This window comes from Anoplopoma fimbria, chromosome 21 (assembly GCF_027596085.1).
Source record: "Anoplopoma fimbria isolate UVic2021 breed Golden Eagle Sablefish chromosome 21, Afim_UVic_2022, whole genome shotgun sequence".
Taxonomy (NCBI): domain Eukaryota; kingdom Metazoa; phylum Chordata; class Actinopteri; order Perciformes; family Anoplopomatidae; genus Anoplopoma; species Anoplopoma fimbria.
The window spans coordinates 6,657,973-6,681,678 of record NC_072469.1 but is presented as its reverse complement, the minus strand read 5'-3'; the positions used below and the strand labels follow the sequence as shown (position 1 = coordinate 6,681,678).

The window sequence follows — 23,706 nt, the reverse complement described above, 5'->3', positions numbered from 1 at the left end:
AAATAGTGTAATGGGGTACAGTCTTTTCTGTGTATGATTAATTAACTAGTATACAGAGCTACAACAAGGAAACAGTATCAGTCATGTGTTAAATGTGCTCATAAATTTGTTAGAGATTGTACATTGCATGTATAAAATAGCTCATATAGTCATTTTAGCGTTAATAATGAATATACATCAACGATTATTTCCACTCTACTGTCCCTGTTGCTCGAGGCTGCAGACAAACCTTTGACTGCCATCTAGTGTTGTGAATAACATGTTTAATCAACCACAATGTATTCTCTGCAACCTTTTGTTTTATTTTTCAGTATATTCTTTAGTATTTTTCTGGAGAGAATTCTAATCCACTGTGATATCAAGAAAACCTCCAGCTGGGCAGTCTTGTACTTACTGCCTCCTCACACTGAGTGTTCCTCAGTCGCCTGGCAACATCCAGCGCCGTCTCTCCGTTCTGATTGGCTGAAAGGTAGAGGAGGGACGATCAACAGTTAGTGGAGTCTGGATACGTGAGCACGGATGACATTAACTAGAGGATGTGACTCACTGATGTCAGTAGCCGGTTTGCCCCTCAACAGCAACTTCAGACACTCGGGCTTCTCGTACATGCTGCAGTAGTGAAGAGCCGTGTTCCCCCACTCCGTCTGCTTATCCAGGTTACCGCTGGGATAAAACACACGCACACACACACACACACACACGAACACACACACACACACACACACACACACACACGAACACACACACAGAGTCAGGACACAGGTTTCAAGCCTGAGGGTGTTTTCCACAGTTCTGCAGCTTTAGGTCAATGTGTTATTACCCATTTAGCATGAGAGAAAACACTATTTTTAAATTTTATAGTCTGATGTTTGTTAAAACAGTATCTCCAAACATTCCAGAAACTGTGTGAGTGTAAAATATTAAAAAGGTCTAGAAAATGAAATGTAAACTTGAGTTACAATGAGAAATGTATTTAATACCCCATTGTCTTGGAATTAAATGTGTGAAAGCACAGGATGGTTAAATATATAATTTAAGGTCATTCAGACAAGGATTTATGTTTATTAAGATTCACTATTTTATTTGTATGAAGAAGAAAATATCAAGTTTGCTATGAATTTTTGAGGGATTATGATGGATAAAAATTTCTGTTTGGCTTTATGTTTGTTAAAGGATGACTATTTTGTTTCTCTTCTGTATTTGATTTCTAATTCAATGAGATGAGCCATTTTCCTTGTTGTGTTTATGTGGATTTCTTGTGTATAAGTGTGTTTGACTGTTTGTGTTTGGACTCCAGGAAGAACAGACAATGTTAGTGCTAATGGGGATCATAATAAAGACAAGAAATGTGAGCATATTCAGAAAAGAATGAAAAAATAACACATGACAGACATGCTGTAATTGTAATAGTAACTAACTTCATGCTACACGGCTACAGCAGGTAAATAATCGCTTTAAGATCTCTTGTAGCTCAGAAAGGATGAGGGAATTATCTTAAATAATGAGAGGCCGAGCATGACACCATGTGAGCACGGCTATTAATTAATAAGAGGGTTCCTCTTCTTGTGTGTGCAGTTGAGGCAGTGGTGGGTAAACAATTGAAAAGAAGGAATAAATTAAGGCAGGGAACAAGTGCTTGACCCATTTTCTGTTTGCCTTGTGGGAATCTGAGCTGAGCTGTGCAAGCGCTAAGCTTTCCTCTGCACTGCCACTGCGTTTATTACACACTGAAGCAGAGAAGAAGAAAGACTCGCAGCAGACAGACGGCTCACATTTGATGCTACATGTTTGCACAAAACTGTTGTTTACTACATCATTTATCTCTAAACCGCTGATGTGTTTAAAGATGTTTTTCTTGCTATTTAACTTGCATAAAAGCAGAATAAAACAATGCACACACTTATGCATATTATTCTTAAGGGAAAATAGTGTTAAAAATGTACCTGTTCTGCACAAGGAAGTCCACTAAGTGCAGTGAGGTCTGGTCAGCAGTCCGTACAGAGTAGTGCAGTGCCGTCTCTCCAGATTCCTGCAGGGGGCCATCAAACACAGCAAAGACACGGTGAGACAATCTTGGGCAGCATCCATTCTGTATTCTCTCCCTCTCTGTGTCTCTTACAGCATTTAAACAAGCTGCAGTAAACAAAATGGCTCCTAAAATATTATTTCTGCAGGAACGAAGCTGAGATTTGCAATAATTTCATCTGTCGACGTAAATTAAAAACTAAATTAAATGTATTTTGTTGATTTGCAGCATTAAAGATGGAGATGAAATATCAAACATAAAGGAGTAAAGAAAATATATGTGCTGTATATTTGGTGGCATCTATAGGGTAGAGTAAGGGCAGTATGTAGTCACACAGGGAGGGGGGGAGGGGGATGACGCTGTGCTGTCAGCAGCCATTCAGATGTACTGACAGCAGCAGATCAGATATCGATGAGTCAGACTTCATAGCGCAGACGGCAGCAGCTCCCCCCATCAACAAACGATATCCTCTTTTTATTCTGCTGCTGCAATGCACACTTAATTTTTCATTTGGAGAACTACCATGTCTGTGTTATAAAAACCTTGACCCATTTATGTCAGATTAAGTTTGATCACCAGTGTTTTTTTCCCGGCACAGCATCTCCACCATCCACTGCTTGTTATTTAACTCTCAGTTATGCCTGAAGCAGCTGTAAATAAGATAAAGAAACATAGAGGCGGAATGACAGAAAAAACAGAGGCATGAATTAGGCCGCCACAGATGACGTCATCTGATCGAATGTGAGCTCAAAGTGAGATGGAGGGTGGATGGAGGTTGCTGGATATCACCACCTGCTGGTGAACTTATCTGGATGACTGTACATTTTCCAACCGTTACACCCGTTTCTACCGGCCAAGTAATTCACCAACTGGTAGAAATGTGTCAGCGTTGGTTTTCCTGCTGGCAGTGAACGTCACGTGAGGATGAACCACTGCAGCAACATGAGAAGAGCTCTGAGAGAGACATTCGGTGGGGTTTGTAGTCTAATATGAGATCATGGTGTTGGATAAAAATATACATGTAACCATGTATGAGGAGGTTCTAATGTGGCCAAGCCCAGGCAACATACTAAAATAAATGTCAATGTCATATGATATGCATCTTAGCAAAATTAGCAACCAAATCTTGTTAGAAATACGCAATCTTAAAAGAGCAAATAGCAAAATAAGCAGCGCAATGACCGAAACAGTCTAAAACCCAAAGATATTCATAGGCAGCAAACACAATCAGAGAATAATAATATTTCAGAAGCTAGAAGCATGTTTGCTGACTAGCTACACTAACCCACAGACCTCACTCTCAACCGTTTGCATTGTTTAGCTGTCTGGTCAACAAACTTTACTGTTTTGATTCACTCTCAACGCTCAACTAGCAGCATTTTCAGCCACCGCAGGCAGCTGTTCTAGAAACTCTAAAAACCTACTGTAGACTACCTGCTTAGCACCAAACAGCAAAGAGACACAGTTAGCATCTAGCTGGTGAACATAGCGGAGCATTTAGCAGCTAAAGAGACAGGTATATTCATCCGAGGTGGCTCACGACCAAAAAAAGCCTATTAAGAGTGAATACTGGAGTTACATTCGTCAAGGAACTCCAAATAAATGCTACTGTTACTCTTTAACGGCTGGAGGTGTAAATAAGCGAGAGTTTTCAAACCAGTTTGCCATATGAACCTAAAAAGTAATAATATGTCAATGTCGTGTTCACAACTTGTTTCTGCTGCCCCCAAATGGCCAAAACGGTTACTGCAAGTACCTTTTTTATCGTAGACATAATTCTCGATAGACGATAAAATAAAAAAAAATGTAACCAAATTATCTGCATGAACAGATATCCTTAAAGGTAAGTGAGTAAATATGTTTTTTGATATGGGGGATATTTGATCGAGGACTTACCGGTCCAACCTCTGGGAGCGGCTCCATGAGTTCAACCCCCTCTGCATAGACCTGGATGAGGGACAGCAGATCCCTGGACTGAACCGCCTCAAACAGCTCGATCATTTTAGCTGAAGCGGACGTGCACGTCTTCCTCGCATACTTGTGGTCCACATACTTAGCGTTGATGAACTCCTTCCTCACAGTCCTGTGGCGGAGAGAAGAGGAAATGTTTGGACATTCAACAAATCTAGTTTTTTCGGGGGGCAGCTTTTTGCTCAGAGAGTACTTACATGTCACTGGATGGAGTCGGCTTTGGTGAGGGGGAAGTGAGGTTTCCCTCCATGATCTCATTGAAACTACTGTTCCCTACATTCTTGGCCAGCTGGTGGGGAAAGAGGAAAAAGTCTGCATTAGATCACAACAGTAGAATTACATTTAGTTCTGGGAGTATGCATTTCTTCAGCTTTAGGGATCAAATTCTGCTCTCTCCAGCATTTCCACTACTCTTTCATTATTTTTAATATTTCTCTAGAGATGAAAATAGTAAAGGGTGTGGACTGCTGCCTCAAAAAGCTATTTTTTCACTCGGTTAGACCATTTCTCTGACTCACCAAGAGTTCTGAAGTTCCTAGCTTGTCGAGCTCCATGGACTGGATGCGGGAGATGTGGACCCCCATCTCTCGGTGGATGCCAGAGCACTCGATGCAGGTCAGGATCCCCAGGTTGGTGGACAGCCACTTAGGATCTACAGACACAGACAATATAAGAAAAAGTGTTTTAATTCTCTTCATAATCTACAGTATATGGTTGCTGCTATAGTCAGTGTGATCACAAGTGGATAAACAGATGGTGCAAGTAGAGTAAAACTTTTAAAAGTTGGATACACGCCTCAGATTTAAGCCTAAACTGGACATCAAATAACAGATTTTGATTTAGATAGCGCCATGTAACACTGAAAGCTCCACATTGAAGAAAGAAGTGCCAGAAATCATGCAAATAAATGTCAGTAAAATTCAACTCATGTCCAGCTAGGGACATGAAAAATGTAGATATCAACTAAATGCCCTAAAATAGTATTTTAGTATAAACATGCGAGACGTTCTTCAGTAATAAAATCCGTCCTGCCCTTCACTATATGTTTTGTGTGTCTGCGCTGTAGTCTGGTCCTTTAAGGCTGCTGTCAGTAGAGAAATTGGTTTCTCAGCGTCCCTGCATTTGATTTATTCCTGTATGATTGTAAAACTTGGGGAGAAAAATGTTGAGCCTTGACAGAAGCTATTAATCTTACTTGAGAACCACTGACATCATTGTTGAAAGATGGTTTCATATACATTTTCTGCTATGAAACTCCTTTGCAACTGTGCTGCGACTGTCCTAGAGATTCAACCCTTTCTAAATTTAGATCTGTGTGAATAAAATAAAAATACACAAAACAAAAGAGGTGCAGCGATGCGTTTACTTTATCAGCACTACTGTCTCTCCACAGTTTTTACCTATTTTGATACGAATCTCATGCCCGATTTGCATTTAAGCAAACAGGACCATCATTTAATTTCTGCTGCAGCTGCATTTTGTTATCTTATGTCATCAGGTAATGAAAGTAACGTCCACAAACTCCAAATTTACTAAATAGACAACATTTGGATCCCAGTCAGATTTTCATGTGTCAAAAAACAGGGTTAACTTCAGGTTGCACCTACATGTGATGTGAGTAAACTTCTATTTTTACACATAAACCTTGCGTTTAAAATCACTCCGAATTAATTTACATTTCCTTTTTTCTTTATTTATACATCAACAGCAGACCTTTCAGTCCAGTAGACTGTCGTAGACACAAACAGCGACCACTGTCACATCATACTGCAGGAGGGAGTAACAGCCCATTGTGTAACATACTGCAATGCAAACGGCACGAGCACGCTGTGATGTAGCGCCCTCTAAACCGCCGTCATCGACCGACGTCACTGCCTGATGTACTGATGCAATCTGGGAGATTTAAGCAGGCTTTGAAAAGCTTTGTTGGTTGTGAGCTCGCTGATGCTATGAGGCCGGGGATGTTCTGTCTGGATCTGACAAATGAACACCAGGCAGACGCCGGTGGACACGTCGGCGGATGCAGCTCGAAAAAACTAATGAGTCATACACTGAAACACAGGCAAAAGGCACGCACGCACATTTTCACAACATAACGAACGGATGCAGGCTGGTGGAAGGTCACGGAGTGCAATGTGAGGCACAATGCGCTGATGCACGGTGACCTCTATAGCTGCTTAATGCTAAAGCTGCAAAGCCGTGTCGTATAGAGGGAGATCCTGGGAGAATATCAAATGAGATGGAGCTGTCCTCTTTCTACTGAGACCAGAGGGAACATAGACGCGAGCTTTGTAAGTCATTACAACGACCTTTCAACCGCAAAGTAACGTTTTATTGGTTGAGGAAAGGAAAACCCTGTCAGGGCATTTAATCAAGAAAAAAAAGCAGGAATCAAACAGGAAACAGGGCTTAAACTCCACATCTGGAACATGTGTTATAATGAAACCACGTACACGAATGGATGAAGCAACAAGAGCATATAGACATGACAAATTACCTCCCCTCTCCGCAGATGGCAGGGGTCGACAGAGTGTGTGTGACTTATGTAACAACGTGATGTAATGATGTTGTTTCTCAAAGCGTAGAAATGTTTGGTTTTTCTAACCCTCAAGAGCATAAAGTCCCCCACGTCAGAGGCTCCGTGAGCTGCTGTGTGCGTGTGCTGAAAGAAGAGAGAGCGTGAATGTGTGTGTGTGTGTGTGTGTGTGTGTGTGTGTGTGTGTGTATGCACGTATACGTGTGTGTGTGTTAAGTGTCAGAGGGCCTGAATGTCTACGCCACTCCTGAATGCTGAGTCCTTGCTTCCTAATGTGGGGGAGGATCAGGATCAGGTTGTGTCCTGAATGCTAACAACGCTTGTGCATGCACACACACACACACACACACACACACACACACACACACACACACACACACACACACACACACACACACACACACACACACACACACACACACACACACACACACACACACACACACTTGTTTGTTGAAGGCTGCAGGAGGATTTGTAGCTTGTTCAGTTACCATCTAACTGAAGGACACCCGAGTTCAGGGCAGCTTGACATTGCAAAGAAATCAAGATTGGTGTGTGGCTTTCAATAAAACATTTGCCCACAGTATAATAAAAAGAAATAAAAATGCTGAAGTAAGTGTGTTTGCCTTCTCCTTCAACAAGGTGGGGGTTGACTAAGCACAAACAGCAGCAGTACACACCTGCAGCTCCGCAGTCGCAGCAGATCTCGTTGCCCGGCATGCGCAGCACGTCTTCTATGATGGCTTTAGTCAGATCCTCCAAACCGTCCTCGCCGCCGCTGCTCTGCTCGCCACGAAACGCCATGTTCAAGGCCTCCTCCTTACTGTTGGTCAGCACCGAGATCCAGCTGCAAATAGGATCACATCAATACTGGTGTTAAATATATATATATATAAAAATGCATTTTTATCTGTAATGCATTCTTTAAAGCACAGTTATTTCACCAAGAGATAAAAACACCACTAAGCTGATATGAAAAATCTAGGGCTGAATCTCCCCTAATATGATTATTTAGTCAAAGGTCAGTTGATTGATAAGTCTATACAGTGGCCGAAATATTTGACAAATGGCTGTGACAGTTTGTTCAAGCAAAGCAGTCTAAAACCCAAAGATTCACTTTACAATGATATAAAACAGAGAAAAACTGAAAATCCTCACAATTGAGAAGCTGTTATTCTCTCTTGAAAAATGACTCAAACAATAAATAATTTATTTCTAGCAACTGACTAATCCTTTCTGCTCTATAGACATTATAAATAAATCACTAAAAATGGGAATTATAGTAAAGAAAAAGATGCTTGACGAACATATTTCTATAACTACTGAGATGATAACAGTTACTTTAACTCTTCTTACTTAAATGTTTTTAACATGGTTCTTTTTTTAAATTAAGTGTCTGAAAACTTCCTAATTTTGGATTCATTTCCTCAACAGTCTTTTTGTGCTTTACTTGGAAAAGGTCGTACACACACACACACTGCCACACACACACACACACACACACACACACTGGTGGTTAAGAATCACACAGATAGGAAGCGATGTAGCTGCCTTTCAAACTTGGCTTCCTGCAGCTCTCTACAACACATAATCTGCTCCTGCAGTCTAACCACCAAAGTGGCCCTTACACACACACGCCCTTACACACACACAATCTGCTCCTGCACACACACACACACACACACACACACACACACACACACACACACACACACACACACACACACACACACACACACACACACACACACACACACACACACACACACACACACACACACACACAGGGCTTTATGAGGCTGACGTCAGCACTTCCTCTGTCATTGTCAGTCGACCCTGTCTGCAAAGGCGGAAGCCAGACAGGGACTGGGACCAATGTGTTATATTGTCTGTTTCTCTGTATGTGTGAAAAAATCATTTATTTTCATCCACAGATGCGTAGGTGTACAGATGCTGAGCCAAAGTGCTTGTGTGTTTACTTATAATATGCATAATATGCTGCTAGCCTTATTGAGGGGGGAGTGTGATTGCACAGAGCAGGAGCCCTATGGAATACTAAATATTTCATGGAAAATCCCATGAAGACGCTGATGCTGCTGCAGCTGCAGCTGGAGGTGCGTGACTGAAACCGCAGTGAGGAGCAGCGAGCTGGATCCCAAAGGACGGCAAGGACACGGAGATACACAGTGTTCAACCACAAGGGCAACAGGCATCAGGGTGAGAACATGCAAGCCCCAAAGTGAAAAGAGCCACCATTCAAAGTGTGTTTTAAGAGAGTTTTTAGGTCTAGACGACTATAGAAGACTCAGTACTATCACCTTGGTTTTGACGTGATTCAGTGTGTTTTTGACCATTTAAATACCTTGAGATTATGTTTGACATCCACAATTCTTAAAAATGTAATTAAGAATAAATATAACCTTTTTATCCAGCAATAAAAAATATATATGTCAATATTAGCTTGATATTTTAATTAGTATAAACCAAAATTAGCATCTTATTTAGAAGATGTGCAAAATGTAAAACAAGTTGGATTTTTTTCCAAATCTTTTCAGTGACAATAGGTGCAGGACTCCAGTGTGAAAAAACTCATACAATATAATACATTTTTTACCTCCCTAAAACTCCCCTCACACTTGATATATTATTTCATCAATGGATGATCTGCCAGAAATATGAAAATCTTCCATTTCCACTGACTCAAATAGACACAATAGTAGTAGTAACAGGCTGATCAGTTCTTCTTCCTTGTCAAAACCTGGAGCCTCCGTTACCCACAATGCCACTGAACCGCATACAGTTCAATCAAAGACTAAAGACAGTGGGGGAAATGCAGCCTCAAGCAAAGATGAGGAGCAGCTACAGAGGTCTGGTTATCTCACTTCTCTCTAACTCCACAACCTCAAATGTATTCAATGTTCAGATGTGTAGTCTTCAGGCAACATGTTTGAAGGAAACAGCGCAAACCACTGACATCTTTCCAGACAAACTTTTACATAAATCATCTCAAGTGCTTGTCTCTGAGTCTTGTTGAAAGTGAACTCAGAAGTTAGCCTCCGGTTAGCTATTTTGCTAAGTGCATTTTGATCTACTTACAGGACAACAAGCCAGTTGTGGTTATAACAAACATGTAATACTTGTTGTTTCACCTATCGTCATTCTACTTCAAGATTAACTTTATGTTTGCACATAAAATAATGTTGTTTATTTTGCGGTAAAACCAAATCAAATGTGTGAGCATGTGTGGTAAAAGTGAAAAAAGCTTCGCTTACTTCTGACAGTCTACATGAAACTTAACGGTGCTGTGTGAAAATCAATAAACATTTGTTGCATTGCTACAATTCAAGTAATAATTGTCCGTGTGTGTGTGTGTGTATGCCTACTGTGATGCATGTGTGTGATGGCATGGGAAACAACAGTGTGAGGTTTCAACGACCTGAATTGCTGCAGACCACAAATCCCACTGATACCCTCGCTGCCATGCAGTCTCTCTGTGACTTCCTGTCTTCAAGTATGAGAGCAGCCGCGAACAGACCCCTCCATTAGTAATAGACATTAGGTAACAGTTTCTGATCTCACACACACACACACACACACACACACACACACACACACACACACACACACACACACACACACACACACACACACACACAGACACAGACACAGACTCATTCACTGGATTCAGGTAAAGGATGTTGAATATATTAGAAGCTTATTGTGTAGCAGGTAAACTTATAAACCTTATAAGATCACAATAAATGCTCCTCTTTTAGTGTTTTTTGAGCTGTGTCACTCTGAGGTACTCACATGACAAACTCCTGTTCATCTTCAGCTTGGAAATGATATGTCCGGTTATCTGTTGAATACAGAAACAACGACGTTAAGTAAGCAAATTTCTTATCTTGCATTTTACACCAGAAGCAACAGACAGCCTGCAGTAAATTATTCAAATACATCACTTGTCTCTGTGGCACCTGTTGGACACGCAGTCTATAAATAGTCTGTTATACTTCCACGGATTCTTTTTCCTTGATGTTTATAAAAGAAAGGAATTCCCCAACTGTCTCACACTAACATGGAAAAAATGTAGCTATTCTGGTATGCAGGGAAACTTACGGGAAATGAGATCAAAGCACTTCCTGTCCTCAGTGGTCGGCTTGACCTGGCAAGTGAGCAGGTTGAGTTTGACCGGCTGCCTGTTGGACTGTGGAGGATAAAGACATTTTACACGGATCAGACAGGAAATAAACAATCACAAAAAAACACCATATTACACCCAAGGGTTTCTATGAATTAGTTATGGTTGTTTGATTTATGAAATGTCAGAGGATCTGAACTTCCAAGGGCCCCAGATGATGTTTTTCAATAGCTTGATCCTACAAATAGTCCAGAACTCGCAGATATTACATTTACAATAATATAAAAAAAGAATGAAATATTATATTAAAGAAGGTAGAACCACCAAATGTTTGGCAGCTACGCGGTCCAAACTACAAAATATTAAATTTACAATAATATAAAACAGAGCAAAGCAGAAAAGTCATAAAAAAATAAATGTAATAAAATGATTAACATGTAGATTTTTGTGTCAACTTGTGTTTCTATTATTCAACACTATTGCGGTGATCCAAATAGATACTTTAGGAATTTGAATATTCAGATAGTCTACAGAGTTCTGTCACACAGAAACAAGGTGAACGTTCTTGTCCCCATTGAGAAACTGGACCGTGCTGGCTGGTCTGTGTAGTGTAATGATGGGCCCAGTTGGCACATGCACACTGAGCATTGTCTCCTGCCCGTGCCAGTGCCGGGGCAGAGGAGGGGCCGGGACACGTGCTAATGAAATGCTAACAGGCTGCGATGAGCCGTGGAGCTCGGCTGGTCTGCTGGCATCCCGCCATGTCAACTAGAGTCACCTAGAGTTCAGCTACCACAAGAGCTAAAGAAAACAAAAAATGCTGAGAGGCGGTAAGCCGCATCCAGATATAGAGAAATGATTATAAGCTCTCATATGACTACGAAGAGAGAAAGGTTTGAGATTAAGCCCCTCCATCGCCCACCATTGGAGACAAACACTTGAGCTGAGCTTCTCGTAGACACAAAGGATGTTATCATGTTTGACGCAGCGACTGTGTGAAGTTTCACACCCTAACACTATGAAAAGAGCAAATGTGACCTATAAAAACTCATGGATGCATCAGTGAGTACTATGTAATGAGCCCATCCTCCCTGCAGTGTTACATCCAACTGTGTTGGTTGGTAAAAAAGCCTCCAGAGTGACTTCCCCAGGTTTACCAGCTCAACTAACAAGACGACTCATTGACGTTTCTAAACTCAAAGTTACTGGAACCATCCTGGACTTTAAATGTTTATGAGAGGCTGTTTGCTTTAAGCCACAGGCTGTGATCAAACAGGTAGCAGACATTACCAAAAATAAAACACTGGTACCACTCACTTGAGATAAAATTACTGATTTAATGAACAGACACGGGTCTGACATGTCATATTTTAGATTGATTTAAGTCTTGTTTAACCACATCTATTTATTGTTGGCCTACAGTCCAAGTATCGTGCAGCTACAACAAACTTAACCTCAAGTTAACTTAGTTGGAATTATATTTATAGTACCAAAGCTGGTTATAGTATAGATGAGCTTCCCTGAATAGCTTAATAGTTAACTTGTTGGTTTGTAGATATCAAATCAAACAAAGAAATCCTCTGATCATTTTAAAGTGCAGTAACAGTCATGTTGACATAGCCTAAATGCACAGATTTTACCTTGTTAATTCATAAATCTACATTAAATATTCATTGGTAATAGTCACACATAGGATTTATCTGTGTCTGATGAAACGAATTGTGCTTAACTCAAGTTAATTCAGATCTGAAATCAGTTTTTTTAGATCCCTGACGTCCACACTGGAAAGTGAAACGGCACAGGGCAGCTACTGCAGCTGCACAGCGGAGAGGAGACGACCCTGCAGACGTGCCAGCGTATACAGTACGCTCACACTGGCTCTGAGATGAGTCACCGAGGCGCAGCAGGCGGACGTGGGGGGGGAGGTGCGATGGACAGGGTTGCCATGACAACCCATCTATGTCAACTCCACTCTGCCAGCCTCCAGATTGAGAAAAAGCCCAACGCAACCTCCCCGCATGATGTTCTCCCTTTGATCCGCACAGTCCGTCAGTGTGTGTGTGTGTGTGTGTGTGTGTGTGTGTGTGTGTGTGTGTGTGTGTGTGTGTTGAACTCACTGTGGCATGAGAGATGGTGAGCATGCCCCCCTTCACCGAGCACTGCCTCCTCTGCCACACCTTCCTCAGCCTGTGGAGAAAGAGGTGGGGGCATCAGGAAAAGGACTTGTCACGTCTCTCTCTCCTCTGTGTCCACTTTAAATGTTTAATGCAACATGAATGGCGCTCTGCAGCTGTTTTAAATAATTGGCCGTGTTCGCAGCTTACCCGTCGCTCTTCTTCAGCAGGTAGCCTTTCTTCTCGCTGCCAAACTCCTTGTTTCCCTGCAGCTGGTGCATGCTGTAGCCACCCTGCTTACTCTGAGAGTCCTGTCCGAATCCACACAATATCATTTTTAAAACACACAGGGTTTACGGAGATGCATTTGAAGGACATGCAACACAGACGCAAACACACAACAAACTCATCCTCCAACATCAAAGCACAGGGACTTTTATCAAAAACCAAAGTGCTAACAGGAAAACGAAATCTATAAAGGCATGCTGTGAAGCCTCTAAAGGGCCAAACCACTCTACTGTCAAGCAGAACAGACTGATGGCAGCATGCTCAACATGCACCAGCACTTACTCTTCTAGACTTGATTCCAGACAAGCAGAAGGCAGAAGAGGGGGGAGATAGAGGGGAGAGAGGTGTGAAAGATCAAGCTAAAGCAGGCGGTGGGTGTGAGAAAAAGTGTTCCACCTGCCTGTGTGCCGAAAACTAAACAACAATCACATGTGTTGAACTGTTTTTAAATTTCAAAATGTCGTACTTACTGAAGGTGCGATTAACAAGAGAAGATACAGAAAGTGTAAATGAAAATGTGAAAGACTGGACGATTGTGTCATGCAGAAAAAGTGAATGTGTGAAAACAAAAGTACGGCCACAGCAGACGTTATGTTTCATAAGTAAACCCGGGGCGTGTTTTAAAGTGATGTGGGGTTAAGTCGGGGCTGTGATTGGCTCTCCACTGAGCAGCCAGTGAGGCACAACACTGGTCACCAGCAAAAGCCTACCACACACTGGCTACCAGCATGGTACAGCACTGGGCACTCGCTCTGTGCTGCAGGAGACAAGCTCCAAAGCCTGGTAGTGGCCAGAGTGAGAGGAGGTGCGTGGTAAAAAAAACAACTAAAACGTGGGATAGGAGTGTCAGATCATCGGTTTCTAACAACATATCTGTGTGGCATCTGGTGGAAATGAGGCTGGTGAATCAGGTGCTGTGTTTAGGACTGTGTGTCTGAGTTTGGGCTGGGCCTTGTTAAGAGTTTCACCTGCTACAAGTTTATATTTGGCCGGGTGTCTCTGAATGTGACCTGCCTACCTCCTTCTGGTCCAGCTGGAGGGAGGACTTGATCAGATCCCGCAGGGCAGTCAGCTGCTTCTTCTCCTCATCCTGAGTTTGTTTGATCTGAGGGGAACAAATGTAAGGGATGAGGCTGCACCGGCAAAACGGAGTGATCACCAGTTATGTTTATTGAACTAATTAAAATGTCTCATGTAAAAATCAAGACTGAAATAAACGTTGCCCTAACAAACTACATTTTCCAGACTTTACTTTCCAAAAAATGTACTTTCTATTTGGAAAATCGAAGTAGCTCACTCTAGTGAATTGTGCGTTTTTTCCCAGGCATCAACAAACTTTTTAAGGTGCTGGATCACAAATCAAAAGCACACATTGTGCCGATGGCTTCCCAAGTGTCAGGTTTTTGTGAGAGTGTGAGGAACTTCTGTCTGACTTCCAGGTGTGACCATCTTTGGATATGTGAGACTTTCTATTTTCCAGGAGATTCTGAATCATGACAGTTGCTGCAGATGTGCTACTTTTCCCCTCATATAATAACTGGTGGAGCATTATATGCTGATAAAACTGCTGATTCAGGGGAAAGCATAGCGGTGCTGTAAATAAGAAATGTTGGTGAGCAGTCAGTGAAGGCTCATGTTGTTCAAAAGTATGATTTTAGATTTGGTATTCTGAGCACAACATAACTTTTCTAGTTACAATAACTTATTTTGATGCATGTAAAGATGCAGTTATTTCTTTTGGAGCTCATGCAAAAACTTTTATTGGAATCATAAACTGTACTAAGTGTGCACCTTCATTCTCTACCATGGAAACAGTAATTTGAACTGAAGGTTCACTTACTAGCTTTTCCCAGAACTTTTATCGCATCAGTATGAGCAAAATTCATCTGCTGAATAAGAGATGAGTGAGGTTCGGGAAAAAGACGGTAAGCAGACCTTGATTTGTGATTGTTTTTGTCAAATACACCTAATGGATATATTCAGAAAGTATGAAAAGGTAAACACAGACAAAGTATGCGTACACAAACACATAAACACAGATCAGCTTTCAAAATAAAAGCATTGCAAAACATGAATTTGTAAAGATGTGCGTATTTACATTGTAGAGATCAGCTGCCAGCTTCTCGATGTACTGCTTAAGCTTATCTGCTGTCTTCAAGCCATCCTGGAAGAAACTGGAGAACAAAAGGTACAGTACATGTGAATCTCAGTGACATTAACAAGCATTGGAATAGATATGAGAGACAAGTTGTCCATTTTTGTGAATTAATACTTTGCAAAATGTCAGGTGTGCTGCTTTTGGCCACTATGAAGGTCAGACACAGCGAGAGAGAGAGAGAGAGAGAGAGAGAGAGAGAGAGAGAGAGAGAGGAGAGATTGGTGCAGTTTATGTTTAATGTATAGCTCGGCTCCTTTCTGGCACCTTTAGCTCTTGGCACAGGAATCACAGCTGGCCGTGTGTCCGCAGCAGAATTTGCAGAGGTGCTTAGCACATCCTGAAATCCATCACAGGTCTGTCAGCGGTACACGACTCTAATGACCATTTTCTTTTTCTCTCCGACCCCTCGCCCACCTCTCCCTTCCTCTGCTCGTTACTTTCTCCGTCATGTCTCTCCTCTGCTTGTTTTCTTTTAATATGTGCATTAAGGAGCCCACATCTCTCCTCCCACTCCATCCAGCTCTACACATACACTGAAGGCCTTGCAGAATGTATAGTCGAAGTGCTGATGCTGCAGGCACAGACAGGGTTCACCTCGGTTGACTTTCTGCACATTATGCTGCACTATACACTTCTGAATGTATTTAGCAGTACTTTTACCTATTATGACTATTGGTCATGATAACCTCTGTTGTAGAGATTCAGTAAATGTTTATTGGGACGAGGAGTGGGAGACTTTGACATCTTTACAAAAAAAGAACTTTTGAAATAAGCACAGAAAGTAGTCCACTAGAAATCCCTGGAGGCGCTGTAGCAAACTGCATAGCAACATCCTGGTAACGTGGCAGCTGACGTACCTGCTGCATCGATGTGCATACGCCAATTTGATTATGCTAGTGAGGAGCGATCAGCGTGTCTGTTAGCAAGTTAAGTAGTAAAATAAAATATAAAAATATGACAAGCATCACAATTTATTAACTGTCAATAAAATATGATTTGAGATCATTTCTGTTACTTTGAAGTAATTTTGGCAAAGCTGTAGTGATCTAGCCCCGATCAATGGCTGTGGTTGAAATAACAGACTAACATAAATGCAAACTGCAAATTAAATTCCCCATTTAGTATGCCATTACGGGCAGACTGCTCCCACTGAAGTAAACTCAAGCAATACTTCTGCTGTGCATCACATGACTGCATCAATCATGATGTTACCGGTCAAAGCTAATATTGAATGAAAATCGTTTAGTATTATTTTAATACAAATTAAAATGATAAAATATTTGTGTTACACATGTTTTCTACAGGACATTATAGCATTTATCCTCTTAACTGTACTTCAACGTCACTCGTCATCATTTATAATTATTTTATCCAACGGTTAATGATTGTATTGTCTTCCTCGTATGCATTTAGGGACGGTTAAATATGTCCAATAAACTCATGTGTCATACTCACAAATTCTTGCTAACTTAGTACACATTTGGGCATTTCTATATACTACGTTACTACATAAATCCACATACTTTTCAGTCGGAACCGGTCAGAACGCACAACACACTCAATTTTACATCATAATTAGAATATATAGTATGAAATTTTGAACAGACCCAAAGTTGTTCCTGCAAGAGTCCATGTTTCCCTGGGCCTGGCTGACAAATACCCAAATGTCCCTTTAATTGCTGTGCTTATATTGTTGAACGAGTGGTGGTCCAGATGGTAAAAATGGTCGTGTTTTCTTCTTTCTGGCTGCTTGCAGTCACAGTCGCCCCTCAGCTCCCCATCGATTGCTTTTATGCCTCTAATCCATCTCCACTGCAGTTATTTTGATCCATCAGTGCCCAGGTTGAACAGATTAAAGGGGCGGGGGGAAGTATATTGTTTTGCCCCAGTGTTATGACAGGACCTAGCAACTCTGAGAGGAAATTTGTCATTCTGTCGCAGGAACGTTGTGAGCTGCGGTTCTGGCACAGAGAGCCCACTTATTTACCCGCCAAACCCGACAGCTGTCAGAACATATCTGTATGATGACCCGTGCATATTTATGAGGGCTATATATACACACGACTGTGCACCCTCAAGATCCGTGAATCATGCGGGAGAAGGGAAATTGACATCGAGAGCAGTAAAGAGGAGGAGAGATAGTGCGACCATTTTCTTTGCCGTGTTTTGAAATACATTTCTAAGTGTGGTGTGATGCACAGAACAGGGGATCTTCACACATTCGGGTTCAGGGGGATTAAGGTGGTACTTACTTGCACTGTGCGTGGTAATACTTAATCAGGTTCTGGAGGAGGTCCACTCCTTTCTTGGTCTTGATCTCATTTACTTTGATCAGGTACTGCAAAGCAAAGAGAGGTGCAGAGTTCAGCCAGGAGTTGAGAGTGAGGTTGTGTTTAAATTTTTTTTTTTTTTTTTTTTTTGGGGGGGGGGGGTTTAATGAGGTATAATGTGGCAGAGCAGTTACACAGAGAATAAAGACATCTGCTTTGCTGTAGACACTTTAAGAGTACGAACGCTCTGCCTTATGATAATCACATCTGAGTGCTTTATGAAGGCTTTGATGTGCGAGCCAAGGCTGCCTTGACACTGTGGGAGTGGGGACCAGACTGGTAAACACACTTGCAGAACAAGAGAATAACATCCAGTGTGCCTTGATCTAAATAAAGTCTTCCAAAAAGGACGATGGGAAATAATTCACATTAGCATTATAAAAAACGAAGAGAGAATAGCTTCAAGAGGAAGTGCTTTGTAGAGTGTGTGCTCAGTCTGAGGATTCTAAACAAACGAGGAGTCTTCAGACAGGGCTCCCACCAAACAAACGAATAAAAGATAATGTTAATCTAAAATAATCCCACAGCATGCCAATCCACGGAGATTTACAAAGACACAAGGCTAAAGACCACTTTCAGTGCCGCAGCAAAAATTTAATCTATGACACAAAAGCTCCCTGAAGCCTCTGACGCCAACATACATTTTCAATTTGGCCTTTACATCACGTGCGTGCATGCATATGTGTGTTAGCGTACGCCTGAGAGAACGCGGATGTGCATGTATATGTGTGTATGCACGCATGTGTTGTCCCTTTGTCTGGCTGACAGAGCCTGTTGGATGGGAGATTATCCACATTTTGTCTGAGCCCTGTGTGGGTTCAGTGTTTCGCAGAGCGATGCTGCATGTGCGTGCTCGGACTCTTTTGTGCGAACGAGCAGCAGAGAGAGCGATGCTGCCGTGTCCGTGCAGGACATAATGCAGCCTGCTGAGCCCTGCCTTTCCACACTCACTTTTACTGGCGGCGTTGGGAATGAAAAGGGTGAGAGTGAGAGCATCTTGTAATCTGGTGATTGAGTAACATGGAGGGAGAGCGAGAGAAAGCGAGTGAGTGCACGCACACAGAGAGAAATGAGGTTAAGTGGGATGAACAGATTGTACCACTGACTGCAGCAACTGTCTCCCCCCCCCCCACACACACACACACACACACACAACAGCAGCAGCATCAACGCTGGTATTTCCAACCATGATGACTGTTGATTTAGGAAATCTCTGATGTTTGTGATTATTCAAGCTCCTCTTTTTATTGGTAGAGTATTTTATACTATCTTATAGAAGTACAACAAGCTTAAAAATACAGATAAATCACATAACTTTGTGGATTACATAACACAGAACTAGGTCAGATTAAAGAAATGCTTCACATATAAAGTAGATATTCAATGTGCAATATGGATAAAAACAGTATATGTAATTTTACATCGCAGTATCAATACTGTTCATATTGTAAAGCTGCAAATAGTAATTATTTCAATTAATAAATAGTCTGACAGCTGGTTTTTTTTTTTTATTAATGAGCTACTTATTTTATTAAATGTTTAAAAATGTTATAATTTCTTGGTCCTCCCAGAACCCAAAGACATGCAGTTTACCTACATAATTGACAAAGCAAAGAAGAAAAATCTTCACATATGAAAAGCTTGGACCAGAGAATGTTTGCCATTTTTGATTAAAACAAATGACTCAAATGGTTGACTGATTACCAATATAATTGCAGTATTAGTTTTAGCTCTTATAACTGAGCCCTTTAATGCTTTTGTAAGGCATATTCTAACTACAGAGTCATCTAACTACCGTTTACAGTGAGGCTGATTTATTTAACAAGTGGCCAAAATCACAAAGGCCTTTTGTTTGGCGTTTCTACCCTGCAACAACCAACAGGCCCTGTACAGAGAACTCATGCAGTCCTATGAGGACTAAAGGAATTGGCATCATACTGTCAGCACAAACATGCAAAGCTGTGATGAGAAATTTAAAATCAAATCTGGACTTGAAGCAGCAAATGAAAGAGGAAGCCAGTGCTATCATTACGTGGGAGCTACAACTCGGTTTTTGGCATCCGGCATCAACTGGAGGAGGCTACAACAATGGATAATACAGACTGTTGAGGAGAACTTCTGAAATCATGACAAGATTAAAAAGTTTAGCTTCAAACTTTAATGCTAAAAAAGGGAAATTGACTTGCTTAAATTATGAAATTCAAGGTAAAAGGGAGTGGGGTAAACTGGTGTTACTGCAGTATAACAAATCATAGTAAAAGAAGCTTCTAATAACAAAATAAAAGTTATCTTCAGTATCAAAGTATCCACTCATGGGTAAGATGCAAAAAGAAAACGCCAAAAGCTAATTCTGAATGCATTTAATGGTGCCAATGTGCCAAAATGAAAACAAATATGGCCTAAAAATACAGGACTCAAGTTTTATTTATCTTTGGCCAAATCAAATACAAGTAAGGCAATGAACATAGCAACCAACCAACTTAGCAACAGGCATTAGTAGGAGGGGTATATCATATTGGATGCCAGTAGATTCATACTCTGAAAATTCAAATGAACTGTACTTTGTGTTTTGTGCTAATAATTACATGTTAGCATGCTAGAATGCTAAACAAAGATGGTGAAAACATATCTCCACAACTATCTGCATATATTTTGTCTTATTTTGTTGTATTCTTATCGGCTTCCCTTGTTCCATGTTTTGCACTTTCTAAAAAACATCACATGTACATAGCCGTAATCAAACACCAGGTCTATAGCGGAATAAGAAGTGTGAACACAGGTGGAAAATGTGGGCAAGGAAACACCTCCGAGTCTCTGTGAGAACGAGGGAGGATCAGCATTGCAAGGCACAAAAGGACTGCAGCGAGTTCTGCACTGAATAATTCACACAACCAACAGCAGTGCAACAGCCACCGGGTCCATTATGTAATTTGAGTTAAGAAATCCTAGCAGGATAAAACAGTGAACAAGGCGTAGGCGTCACCACCCACCACCAGGGAGGGTTTTTTTTGGCAGAGCATAGTGAGCACTTACAGTTTGTTCTGATTCTCTTGGGAACATAAAGACCTCACATTTGTTTTACACTTTATTCTAGCTGTCGAGAGTTCTTTACGTATAAGTCTTAGAGCGTTAATACCAAAGACAACTCCAACAGTGTCGCAACATGCTTAGAAGCAAACAAGTTTACAGAAACAGAGAAACATCTGAAAACACTTAAAGTACGAGCTGCTCAAATATCGGACTTGTACGCATTAAGTGTTCTGAGATGTTTTGCATTGTAATTTCTAAATGATATCCACTGATATACAATCATTATAAAAAAACTGTTTAGGTCTAGTGTTGAGGCAGCACAGCTGTATCTACCTTGTTCATGAATTAATGTATCTTTGGGGGCTGCTGTAATCCCTACATGTGAAGCTGCACAAGTGTTAAATATATTCTATAAATTATTCAAATCATGAGATGAAAAAAAGTATTCTCAAGCTTAAAGTCTCCTTTGAATGTAGCTGGTGAAGAAGACTTTACATACATTCATGCATAGGATTTTAATAAGTGGGTGTTCAAACCAGAAATAGCGCGTGGATTGGTGGGTTGATGTGTTGCTACGGGTGTCCATAAGAAGATGAAATAGGATCCAGGGAGGTTGGTTTTGGATGAGTTGGAAGGATTAAATGCTAAAACGCTACATGAAAAGACAGCATTCCACACATCTGGAAGGTTATAATGATGAAAATCTATCTAACATCTCCATCTTGACCACTTAATAATGTGAAAAACACGTAACAATGCCGGAATAATTAGAAAAAAGGAAAGCAATCTACCAGAAATGTTTGTCGGACAATGCTTCATTTTCTTGTCATTGAAATTAATGTGTTGTTTGACTCACTCTTTCTCTCAACCTATCACAACATAAATGCAAAGCTAATTTTGTGATTAACAAAGAGACAGCAGCATAAAAGAGGATATTTGGACAGCACACAATGCTGTACTGTGAGGGTTTTAACCTCTGACCTGCCCATTACAGGACTTCTGAGAAACAGACCAAAAAGGTCCAACACTGTAAGCTCCATTTTACAACCTACCTCGCACATCTGGAGCTGAAAGAGACGCCTCTCCTTCTCCATCTCCTCGGCGATTTCAGCCCCGGTGATCTCGGTGCGGATCATCCCGTGTTGCTTGGCGTGCTCTCGCTTCTCCTTCTCGATCTTTGTACTGAAGCAGAGAAGAGGACGATTACTGTCTGTTTTTTCATCAAGCATGCAGGATTGTTGTATTTTAATGTGTGCAACATCCTCTGGAGCACTTAAAAAAATATTGCAACACATTATCAACAGTCTTTGATCCATTATTCAGTACTTTATAACTAGCTAGATGGTGCAAATGTGTTGTGTTGCAACAGTACACTTTAATTATCCACTTACAACTTAGCCTCGTAGTCCTTCCATGCTTTGTCGAAGGGCTTCTTAATGTCCTGCAGAAACACAGGGGGACAAGCATCAGCAAACTACAAAGAGGTCACCGCGGGGACGGAGTTATTTGTAGAGTTGGATCTCTACCAGAGCTCCAACAAAAGCCTCACTCCGCTCACGATTTATGCCTTCAACAGCCAACGGGCATCAACGCCTCTTCTTGTACCCCGAACATCAACGGTTCATGACCCAGTTACTCGCCACTCGCCTCAATCACAACACACAAAGGCATTGTTTACTTCTGCAAGATTTACAGTGTGAGCTTTTAAACAGACTCGCTCTGGTTCTTCTCGCTTACACTCAACATACAGAGGTTAATAGGGAGATGTGCTGAGGAGGCATCCATTTCCCCCCTGTCCCACTGTTTTAACTGAGCCATGGGGATGTGGGGTGTGCCAGAAGAGAGTCGAGAGAGAGAGAGAAAAAAATGTCTGTTTTACAGTAAATCTTACCCCTTTCACGCCTTTCAAATCGCCCTTCAGCAGCGAGTCCAGGGTAAAGATCACATTGTGGCTGAGGCTCTGGAGCTGTAAGGGGACACACAGAGAACACAGGGGGTTTATTATGGAGCTGATGTCACGAGAAAACATGGCTAACATATCATAACAGGGGCAGATTTATTTTTAAGATTACAAAGTATTGTCTGTGAAGCTGAAGCTTGATAAAAAACACCCTGCTGCACTAAATACTCACTACTACACCAAATGTGTATGGATTAGCTGCTGAAAATAGTCCCAAATAAATACATTGTTGTTTGAATGATGTGTACTGAAAACTATATTTCCCACCTTTTAAAAAAAATCTCTATATATTTCTGTGATCCATCCTTAAAGCTACTACGAGGAACTTTTGTTTTGCAATGACTTTGGCGGCCCCTGTGGATAAAAGAGGTAGTGTTTCTGAGTCCCTTTTGAGACCCAATGAAAGGCATTAAGACCATTTGTATAGCATTAGCCAATACTCTCGCTGATGGTCTTATATAGGTCATAGAGGCATCAGTATTAAACTGAGACTGGTTCACAACCAGTTAAAGGTTCCTTGTAGTAACTTTAAAGATGCATTAACTGATTACTTTGAGCTTATCCCTGGTCACCTGGTAAATGTTCTTCATCTCCTCTAGCTCCTGAGAGCAATATCCAGCTTATTAGCTGCTGAATGCTCAACTGAGTTCACCAGCTAGTCCCTCACTTTGTCTGTCTGCTATTTGGTGCTGGACATGTAGAGCACACTGGGTATTAACAGAGCTATTTAGCTTGAAACAGGCCATTAACACAAAACAATGAGCTGAAAGATGCTAAAACTCTTTCATATAGGTGAGTGGATCGGCATAGTAATTCTAAGATAATATAAGATAATCCTTTATTAGTCCCATAGCGGGTAATTATGCAGGATTACAGCAGCAGAGTGGATAGTGCAAACAGACAAACAAATAAGAGACTTAAGTAGAAAAACAAGATCAAAACAAGTAAAATAAATAAATTATCACACAGTAAAAGTAAAAGTTGAAAAACGTTAAAATACAACAACAACTAAAATATGATATAAACAGACTGGAGGGTTGTTAATATTGCAAAGTGGATTTTACAGAATATGTATATTGCAAATTGGATATATTGGATTGTTGAACATAAATGGATTAATGATTGGGGAATTGTCAGTTTTGGTATGTTTAA

The 23,706-nt window shown here is 41.1% G+C and overlaps 1 protein-coding gene across 1 annotated transcript in view; it reads right to left on the bottom strand.

Moving 5' to 3' along the window:
• The window catches only part of asap1b (ArfGAP with SH3 domain, ankyrin repeat and PH domain 1b), a 57,562-nt gene that overhangs the window by 8,527 nt on the left and 25,329 nt on the right, over positions 1-23,706 (bottom strand). Inside the window, exons 4-20 of the mRNA XM_054622571.1 lie at positions 22,486-22,560; positions 21,986-22,035; positions 21,647-21,776; positions 17,487-17,572; positions 15,175-15,250; positions 14,095-14,181; positions 12,999-13,099; positions 12,792-12,861; positions 10,653-10,740; positions 10,344-10,392; positions 7,214-7,380; positions 4,516-4,649; positions 4,195-4,286; positions 3,923-4,109; positions 1,944-2,029; positions 548-663; positions 395-462 (exon numbers count right to left, since the gene is read on the bottom strand). Coding sequence (XP_054478546.1) covers positions 395-462; positions 548-663; positions 1,944-2,029; positions 3,923-4,109; positions 4,195-4,286; positions 4,516-4,649; positions 7,214-7,380; positions 10,344-10,392; positions 10,653-10,740; positions 12,792-12,861; positions 12,999-13,099; positions 14,095-14,181; positions 15,175-15,250; positions 17,487-17,572; positions 21,647-21,776; positions 21,986-22,035; positions 22,486-22,560 — 1,662 coding nt within the window. The remainder of the gene's footprint in view (positions 1-394; positions 463-547; positions 664-1,943; positions 2,030-3,922; positions 4,110-4,194; positions 4,287-4,515; positions 4,650-7,213; positions 7,381-10,343; positions 10,393-10,652; positions 10,741-12,791; positions 12,862-12,998; positions 13,100-14,094; positions 14,182-15,174; positions 15,251-17,486; positions 17,573-21,646; positions 21,777-21,985; positions 22,036-22,485; positions 22,561-23,706) is intronic.